The sequence below is a fragment of the Limulus polyphemus genome, unplaced genomic scaffold, assembly GCF_000517525.1.
Source record: "Limulus polyphemus unplaced genomic scaffold, Limulus_polyphemus-2.1.2 Scaffold2365, whole genome shotgun sequence".
NCBI lineage: Eukaryota > Metazoa > Arthropoda > Merostomata > Xiphosura > Limulidae > Limulus > Limulus polyphemus.
Genome location: NW_013667975.1, coordinates 81,845 through 92,196, shown reverse-complemented (window position 1 = coordinate 92,196; position 10,352 = coordinate 81,845). Strand labels below are relative to the sequence as shown.

General features: G+C 35.5%; 1 protein-coding gene across 1 annotated transcript in view; it reads left to right on the top strand.

Moving 5' to 3' along the window:
• The window catches only part of LOC106466735 (serine/threonine-protein kinase 31-like), an 89,363-nt gene that overhangs the window by 567 nt on the left and 78,444 nt on the right, over nucleotides 1-10,352 (top strand). Inside the window, exon 2 of the mRNA XM_013927038.2 lies at nucleotides 6,690-6,830. Coding sequence (XP_013782492.2) covers nucleotides 6,759-6,830 — 72 coding nt within the window. The 5' untranslated portion in view covers nucleotides 6,690-6,758. The remainder of the gene's footprint in view (nucleotides 1-6,689; nucleotides 6,831-10,352) is intronic.

The following is a 10,352-nucleotide window of genomic DNA, read 5'->3' as shown; positions in this document are numbered from 1 at the left end:
AAGAAAAACTTTAATATAAGTTTAACATAACAGCAAATGTACAACGTTTCGACAAGGTTTTGTCATCATCATAAACAATGATCAGTACGTTTGCTGTTATGTTAAACTTATATTAAAGTTTTTCTTCATTACCCATTCAAGCCGTCTCCAGCCATTATTAGTCTCAAAGTGGGTTCCTCGTCATCGAATTTGAAAGCATAAGTTTTACTTAAAAAATGTAATTGTATATAAATTGCAGTGCTATATTTTGATTTTTGAATTTATTGCAAAAGTGTAAAATAACTTGATGTATGCATAGTTGTACAGAAACGGATAATTCTTACTGAGTATCGTGTTTTAAAAGGTGTTTGACAGAAAAAGAAAACTCTGGCCCAGTATCTTGTAAAGTTTGAAAGTGGTGTTTGATATTTTGCAAATAACCAAAAAAATCTTGTAAATGTAAATAAATATAAAAGAATTTACTTAGTAAAATATTGATATTGTGATAGAAATGTGTAAACAAACTTTGTAGAAATTACTGTAAGTGTAAGTGCAACATTTATTAAGATCATTCAAAAGACTTGTTCATTAATTTTTCCTTAAAAATGGAAACTTCAAAGTTCAAAAGCAAATAGTGTGTAATTGTCAAAACTTAAATAACCATAGAGAGCATAAATGTATTTGTTTGATATGTAGTCTTGTGGTTATGTAACTCTTAAACAGAGGGTTCCAGATACTTTTGATGGGTAAACCACAATATCTTTTAGTAAAAAAAATAAAAAATAACCTGGTAAATACCACATTGGGAAGAATTTTGATTTAAGTTTTTTTTATTACACTTAAACCTCTTTGCATCTTGTAAGATAATGCTATTTTGTTGAATTCAGAATAAAAAGGTTAATCAAGTACATCGGAATAATTTTGTAGACTTTATGCATTTCTTAAAAATGTTGCCCTCCACACCTCTAACTTGAAAAATATTGCTCATTATGTAGTTCAGAAGACAGAGACAAAATTAGCTGATAATATATGAAGTGTATCCTAAATAAATTTATAATATGCAATTTGTATATTATTGTAAGCGTAGAAAAGCAATTGATTGTAATTAATTCATCATAATGTTTCCTACACACAATGTGCACATGCACAAATTTCTTGATTAAATTGATTATATAACATGACATACTATTTTAGCTTGTATTTTTTGATGGGTGTCATCACATTATTGCTTGAAAGTGCCCATAAAATGAGTTTTGCGACAGCTTGTTGGAGCTCCCATCAAGTCTTTCATGATATGACACCTGCTGTTTTGTCACCCATGACCCTCTCTTCAGTTTATTCTCCACAGGGTAGTTTTTCTGTTTTGTGCACTGCCCTTCAGACTTGTTTCAGCCCTGTATGTTTTGTCAGGCATTCACAGCATTCGTTTGTCTCTTAAATGCTTTCCAGTTCCACTTTCCTCTTTCTTTGGTCAACAGACTACTGTTTGCTCATTCCAAACAGAAGTCCACCTGTTACCCTTAACAGCTGCTCCTGGAGGTGGATGTAATGGGCTGTTTATCAAGCTGGAGAAGTCCATACTGTGACCTATCCAATATTTTGTCCAATTAGGTGTGTATTTTTTTTCGTACATACATCTCAGCCGGGCCCACGCTTCGCCTCTTTGACTTCGTTCAAGGGGTTTTCACTTCAATTACAGCTCACGAAATTCTATCACTTTTGGAGATGTGATCTTCCATGATAGCCCTTATCCCCTTAGATCAGGCTCATATGCAGGCTCTTTTGTGAGCTTTTCACCACCAGTGGAATTTTGCATAAATCCTTTGTCAGTTCTTATTACCCTTACTCCTCCCATTGTTGTTGATCAGCATTGGTGGTTAAATATGAAATGTATGTTGGCGGATGTCCTGCTTTTTCCTTCTCATCCATTTTTTCCACATTTCATGGATGCATCACTTTGGGGATGGGAGGCATATTGATCAACTGGAATATTCGGGGTTTTTATCTGCAGCTGATAGGTCTTATACTATCAACATCCCGGAGCTTCTCGCTGTAGGTCGTGTTTGGTTTATTTTCTCCATCTGGCCAGAAATCATCTGGTGTTTATCCATTCCAACTTTTCTTCAGTGGTTGCTTATCTCAATCACCAGGGTGGCACCCATTCTCCATCTATCTGTATTCATATGTTGGATCTTCTTTTTGCCTATGTTTGAACCACTCTCCCAGTGCTCCTTGTTTCACCTTTGCTTATGTTTTTCTTCCTTCCCCCATTGGCCTGTGGACATTGGTGGTCTGTTTTTTCCATCGATGTTTCATGTACTTTTTATCCTTTTACATAGCTTCTCCTTTCTCTGCATCATTTTTCTTCCCTAATACTTCGGAGGCTCATGAAGATAACTCCTCTGTTTAACTGCCTTCCTTTCCTTCCATTTCACAGCTTTATCCTCGTCCCAATCTGGATAGACTTCTATGTCCTGTATCTACTCTTCTCTGTTATATTACTGCCACAGCTTTCTTCTGTGGTGTCCATTCTCGCCTCGTTCTTCTTTGGCAACCGTCCTCTGTTCGGGTTCTTTGTCCTTCCTCCTTTGCCAATTTGGTTTGGCTCTTCATTCGATTATCTTCTTTCTCCTGTACTTTGTTCCGAGTGTCTTCTCACCCAAAACGACCTCATCTTTTCATTGGCATTTCATCTTCATCGTCCTTTGGAGGTACTTCTTCAATTGGGCATGTGGACTACCCATGATGTGTTAGTCTCTCACTAATATGCATCAGATTGTGGTTTCTTTCTCTTCTGGTTATTGTCTTCCACCTGTAGCCATTTTAGAATATCAGAATTTAGTGAGACTATGACTGGGTAAGTTATTATTATTTTTCCTTTTCAAGGGCCCTTTTCCCTTTTATTAATGCTCATTGCTTGGATCCTGCTCTGTAGCAAGTGGTGCCTCACCAGGTATTCTTTAACTGTCAAGCCATATCGATTTGCATATTATAATTCCATGGCCACGCAGTGCACACTGCAGAGATGGCGTGTTCCACAAGTTCACTTGTAGATTTATCCTTGTGATGGAATTGCTTCATAAGTTTGCCTGTCCCGGACCATACCCACCCATGGACTACATGGGTAAAGCAGAAAGGGATAGCTATCCGTCCCTGCCATGCCTTGTATTGAATAAATCGGTATGGTCTGCTTTTAAAAATAGAGTTTTGTTGTCACCCATTGCGCTGTCTCAGGTGTTGTTGTTCCTCCAGACTCTCCAACTTGTTTTACCCCCTTTCTCTTCTAGTGGAGTTTTAGATTCCTTACCACTTTCCAGTTCCAAGCTGCTGGGGTGGTGGATCATGGAGGCATCCTCCTGAATTGGTTAATGAAATACAAACAAAAAATAGAAATGATTATAAAACCATTCAGTTAAGAGTAGGGTGGTGGTGTTCTGCTGGTGTAGATGATGTAATACCCTCCAATATGAAACATAAAAAAAAAATTGCAGTTTACCTGTTTGATTGGGATCCCTCATCCTACCCCCATGTGGATGTCAATTCCCAGTGGCCAGGTTTTGGATTCAGAGTAGAACTAATCAACATAAATCCTCACACATGTGTTACAGATGTCTATATTCCTCTCTCATTTATATTCCATCAGTATTATGGGTCATGTTGGAGGTAATTGCAGATCATTACAGTTTTTCCCTACCACCATCTCTCAGTGTTTCTTATTCCGAGGATGTTAATGCATGTGGGATGGTTCTGGTCAGTTTTACTTTTGAGGGAGATGGTTTACATTACATAGACATCTTTTTGATACTGGATTTGATATCAATTTATTATATTCACATGTACCCCGTTCATGAGTCGGGGGGGGGGGGAATCTAGATTCCCTCTGTCTTCATGAACTTGAGGTGAAGATGGTATGATCCTCTTTCCTACCCCTGCCGGCTGGGCATGGCCAGGTGGTTAGGGTGCTCGACTTACAATCTGAGTGTGGCGGGTTTGAATCCCGTCACACAAACATGGTCACCCTTTCAGCCGTGGGGGCATTATAATGTGACAGTCAATCAAACTATTTGTTGGTAAAAGAGTAGCCCAAGAGTTAGCTTGGGTGGTGATGACTAGCTGCCTTCCCTCTAATCTTACACTGCTAAATTAGAGATGGCTAGCACAGATAGCCCTTGTGTAGTTTTGCACGAAATTCAAAACAAACAAACAAATCCTACCCCGGCCAGATGGCTGGGTTTTGGATTGTAGTCGACTTGTCAGTGGTATGATCCTCTTTCCTACCTCCATATGGATGTCAGTACCCAGTGGTTGGATTTTGAATTGTAGTAGATTTACCAATGGTATGATCCTCATCCTACGTCCTTGTGGATGTTGGTTCTCAGCAGCATGGGTTTTGGATGTAGTTGATTTGCTGTGTATGGTCCATCATGCCCTAGCCACTCTGCACCCAGGGGCACATCCTTTTCATTTTACCCACTTTTATAATTTCTGGGATTGAGTTTCATAAATATTGCATAGTTAGGATCACTTTCCAGCCATGGTTCTCTCCCATTTGAATGTGCTCCTCTGTTTTCCACTCATATATGCAACATTTTTCTAAGATGGGCAAAAAGTATATCTGGTTCAGAAGTGGGGTGATTCCCCACATCAGATTTTAGAATCTAACTGTCTCATCCTAGGGCTTTTGAAGGATGCTTCTTTCTTTTCCTCGCACTGGTCCCTCCACCTATTCAGTGTGGGATTCTAGTTTTTTATGTGAGTGGAGATAATGTACCATATCAGAAGTTATAATTTTCCTACACTGAAAATGTATTCCTGATAGGTGCTTACCTCCTCTCTCACTTCTTGCTCTTTCTCCCCACTGAAAACCAGTGCTTCCATCTTCTGCCAAAACTCGAAGTGATAGTTCAGTAGAATTGAATAGAGGGAATCACATGTGTCATGAGAGTATGTCACACTCTTATTGGTGGAGGGTTGATGCATGATGATTTGTATGAGAGATGCATTGGAATCAGTAAATTCCAATGGAGGGAAGATAGAAGGCTTGTAGGCATGCATAAAAAATGTGTTTGCATATAGAGGGCAGCACTGAATAAGAATAACTATTTATGTAAAAAAAAAGGGTAAGTACTTATCGGAAATACATTTTAAGTGTAGGAAATTTATAATTTTCATCAGGAACTTTACAAATTTTCTAATTTTGTTCATATTAATATCATTAATGTATATATAATTCAAAAAAAGCAAAGGCCCATAGACTGACCCCTGGAGGATTCTAATATTAACAAGGGTGCAGTTTGACTGGACACCATTATCAACAACTTTTTGTTTTTCCCATCCAATTAACTGGTCATTTTCTTAATTCTTAGTAACCTGATTGTTGTAGCTAATCTTTTGCTTGGCACCTAATCAAATGTCATGGTCTTAAGTGAGTACTTTTAATTTTATTATTGATGATAGTGTATATTATATTGATGATGGACATCCATTTGATTTGTAAAAACATCTGTATGAAAGACAAATATTGCAATATTTTTGAAGTCATAGTTGAAATCCTAACTTTAAGAAATGCATATAGTAAAAATAGTTTAGGATTTTCTAAATATAGATAAATCATAAAAATACCTGTAAATCTAATTAACTTAGAAAAGTATGTATTAAGTTTTATCTTTTGGTAAAAATTACATATTTAAAATGAAAGATAATTACCAACTAGAATATTGTGTGTTAATCCAAAAAACCTTAAGCTTGATATCTACTTAACATAAGAAAAGGTGGTGACAAAGGCCATTCAGCCAATCAAAGTCATTCCTCGATCAAAATTGTAATAAAAATGCTGTATTTTTTATTTTTAACCAGCTTAAATGCAGCCCCTCAAATTCATATAAATATCCAACAAAACTTTGAAATAATTCTAACTAATGCTATAAATCATCATCAGACAACTATTGCACAGGTTTGTAACTGATCTTTTTTAAATATTTTGTTAAAGCATGAGTCTGCGTTTTTGCTCACAGAACTTAAATATATTATTCCTAATATTCAAGTTTGAATCTCTAACCTTTTCATTGCACCATGCAGACAGTGCATAGGAAGATTGTCTGAACCCTAACAGTTTTGAACATCTGAATCAAATCCCTTAACTTCTTCTTTATTCCAAACCTTCCATAAAAATATTATTTTGCTTGTCTTTGATTTTGCTATGCAAGAATGAAACGGATAACAATTATTTATCATTTGTCACTTTCACCATTTCATATACAACTATTCTTAAACATATATGTGTATAGAGAAAAAGGAAAAAATAATCTTGTGTTAGTCTCCCCTTAGAATGCTTAGATTGTGTTTTTAACATTAAAAGTGTTTAACTCAGCAGGCAGTTTTTCTAATTTACATTCAAGGCGGTTGACCCAAAAAAAAGTACCAGATTAGCATGCTTGAGCTTACATAAATTGCACTTGTCAACTTGTTTTCTTGTAGTTTTTACCAGTCTGAGAAAGATGTTTAAAAATTTAATTTAATTCTTATTTACGAAGTACTTTTTTTTTTCACAATAAAAGTTATAGAAAAAGAACAGACATTGTTACATTTGAAATGGTTAATGTTTTTTTGAGATTTTAAATGTCCAACCACATCTTAAAATGAGTGCAAAAAAATTATTTCTTTATGATTGATATAATGTTAAATATAATATTATTGTCATTTCTTCATAGATGTTCAACTAGTTGTCTAAAACTACCATTGAAAACAACTAAAACTGAAGAATTGGAGCTGAAATTTGTATGACTATAATGGCTAAACGAAGATCTACGTATGATATTTTTGTTGGTAACTTGCCACCTCACGCTGATCAGGTATGAGTAATTTTTTAAATACAAATTATTTGAAGTTTGTATAAAGCACACACAAGTTCTTTGGTTGGGCGTTGTACCAGCCTTAAGGTGCATCATTGAGAAGTGGTCAGGGATAAGGAAATGTGTCAAAATTAGAGAGGGATTAAAGACAATGTCAAAGAGTGTCAACTTAAAAGGAATAAGGAAAGCAATAAGGTGACCCAAAAATGAAAGTCAAATTGTTCTTTCTGTTGTCAGTTATTCTTCTGTTTGGAAATTTTCTCAAAGAGTTTCCAACTGTCAAGTGACATTGTTCATTTGCACTATTCTGAGATGGTTTGTCAAAGCAGATATTGTTAATGACAAACACCAAGAAGACCTGAAAAACCTACATATTGGCATTAAAATCCAGCTAGGTGATGAAGACATTGTCTGTGAGGAAGCAATACAGGAGCTTTTCAAAATGAAAATAGGGATCCAACACAAAACAATTATTGGAATATGGTTGTTCTACACTGCAGTATCAAAGTACCTGGTCACTAGGCTTCCTTTTGAAACTAGTTGATCAAAGTTTTGTTACAGACAATTTATCTAGACAATTGATGTTTGAAGAGAATGTTATAACTAACATTACAGATGAGTGGAAAGTGTACCAAACAGAAGATGATTTAGAAGACAGGGAGAGAGTGGATCATTTCTGGTGGCAAGTGTTCTTGAGAAAGCTTGACAATGGAAACTTGAAACTTCTCCTGAAATAAAGTCTTGCACTGCTCACTCAATCCTGTCTTTGAATAAGGCATTGGTTGCTGTAGTAGCAATGTTCAAAACTTAATTCCCTTTTGTTTGTGAATCCATTTTAAATAAAGAAAATATATGAAGCACTAATTAGTTGAGTCTACTTAAATAAGTCATAAATTAAATAAGGCATACATTCCTAAAAGAAAACACACAACTCAATTTCCTGTAAATTAAGCGGCAAAGAAAAACAAAAACAGTGTTCCACATGTACAATATTATTAGTTTCCATCAACTTCATTTTTAGCAACATAATATACAAACAGTATTAACAACTTTGACTTTTATAATGCTTTGCACACCTCCTTTCCTATCCAACACAAATACTTAAAAAAAAGCAACCTTTGTTGCATAATATGAAGATGAGAAAAACCTTTTAAAAATCTGTACATTTTAAACAGACAGTATAATTGTAAAATGTATTTTAGTAAGTGTTTTAATACAATATTCATGTTTTAATCATGTGATATATGACAAAAATATTCTTGTTTTAATGCTCTGACACCTGTTCTTGAGAAGAAGTGGTCACATGGTTTCTTGATGCCAGTTTCCAAATGAAGTTCAGAAGCAGTGTTTGGAGGAAAGAATAATCCTTAACCAAACTTATTAAAGACTTAGAAAGGCCTTCCTAATTATCTTATCTAGATACTGTATGTGAAATATGATGGATTCAGTGGCACACAACCAAATCATAGATGCCATAACATGATGATATGCCAATTAGGCTCAAACAAAATAGGTTTACATCTTTAAAGGAAGCTCTCTAGTTGGCAGTTGAACTTTAATCCATGAAAGTTGCAGATAAACAACTAAGGTGACATCTAAATGTTATGTAATCATCAAATCAAGTACTCCCTTCCCCTGAAAGTACTGAAAGGATTAGTTAGACAATATTTGCACAGAATAGAGGAATTAACCCACAAGACACAAGATAACAGATGTTTCAAGTGTAACTTGAAAGGACATATTGCAAAGAACTGTGGACAAAAGCTTGCAGGGAATAAAAACTCTCCTCCAAAAGATGTCACTAAAAAGAAACTGTTACAGATTGATTTGAACAACAAGTGGACATAAAGTTCTGGCAAGATAAGAGTTTGAAGTTACTATTACATTGGTAAGCTTCTCTACACATCATGATGTGTGGATAATTGACATGGAGGAGGAGTGCATATTGTGAAATAACTTCATGTGGAGACATTGATGTAAGGTTAGGCTAGCTTCAAATAGCTTCACTTTCTATAACCAAGAAATCCCTGTTCACTATGTGACAATTACTACACTAGAAGTTGAACTTCCAGTGACAACAAAGAGGGGAGTCATTGTGCCACCAAGAAGTGAAACACTAGCACTAGGACTTTCCTGGAATAACTGTATTATCTAGTGTTTGGGATGTATTGGAACAAAACACTTAAGCATGTCCTGCTGGATTATTGTTTGGAAAACTTTCATGGGTCTGAAGAATAAAGATGTTGTAATAAGGGCCATGAACACAGCAAATAATAAAATTCAAGTATGGATAGGACACTGCAAGACGTGAAGGTCTAAAAGTAGTACTTCCTTATCAAAGAACATCAGAAGTAGTCACCTTTGAGGGAAGATGTAGGAAGTCTGATATCGTATCCACACATAAGGACAGCTTACCATCTACATACAAGAGCTGTATGACTGGAGTTGTGTAGAGGTTACAGCTGATTAATGCCATAGATTACATAACTTGCTCATAGAATATCGAAGTACCTACTTCAGTGGCTCTCATGACTTAGGCTGAACAAATAAAATATTTCACAACATTGATACTGTAGATGCAGCCTCAATATGTCAGTTAGCCACATGACTTGTGCTTCTAAAACATGCTGAGGTTTTCTAAGATATAGAAGCCATGAAGGAACAAGAAGTGATAGAACCAAGTACTAGTCATTGAGCACTACCTTTCGTATTTTTAAAAAGGATGGATACACAAGGTTTGGCATGAGCTACTGGAAGGTGAATGATGTCACAAAGAATGATTACAAATCACTGTCAATGATTGACTCTGGTTTCGATGCTTTATTTGGATAAAAATGTTTTTCATCATTGAATACGAAGGTAGGATATTGGCAAATGCAAGTCAATGAAGCAAGTAGAGGTAAAACAGCTTTTAATGCAATAAATGGATTGTTGCAATTTATTGTGCTACCATTTGGATTATGTAATGCACTTGCAATATTTTAACAACTGATGGTGTGATCTCTCTCTCTCTCTGAACTGCCATAGAATGTTGTACTCATCTGGTAGAATGACATAATCATACATGAAAAGACACATTTGGTAATGATTGAGGTGGGCTTAAGTGAGTTCTTGATCAGTTGAGGAAAGCGTATCTTAAGCTGAATCCCAAGAAGTGTGATTAATTCTATTAACAGGTGAGTTTTCTGAGACACATAGTCAGCAGAGAGGAGCATCTACAGACTCATCTAAGATTGAATCTTTTCAGAATGAGCCAACATCAAAGTATATGCATGACATAAAAGGATTTCTAGGACTGTGCTCTTACTGTCATCATTTTATAAAACTATTTTCTGACATAACTCATCCTTTACCTAAAACTGTGAAAAAATCAAATAAGTTTTGTTGAACTGCTGATTGTGGACAAACATTCAACAAACTGAAGAAAGATTTAGCCACTCCTCTTGTTTTAGTGTACTCAACTTTTGAAGATACTTTCATATTAGATATACACTGAGTGGTCACAAGTAAATAGACACCTAA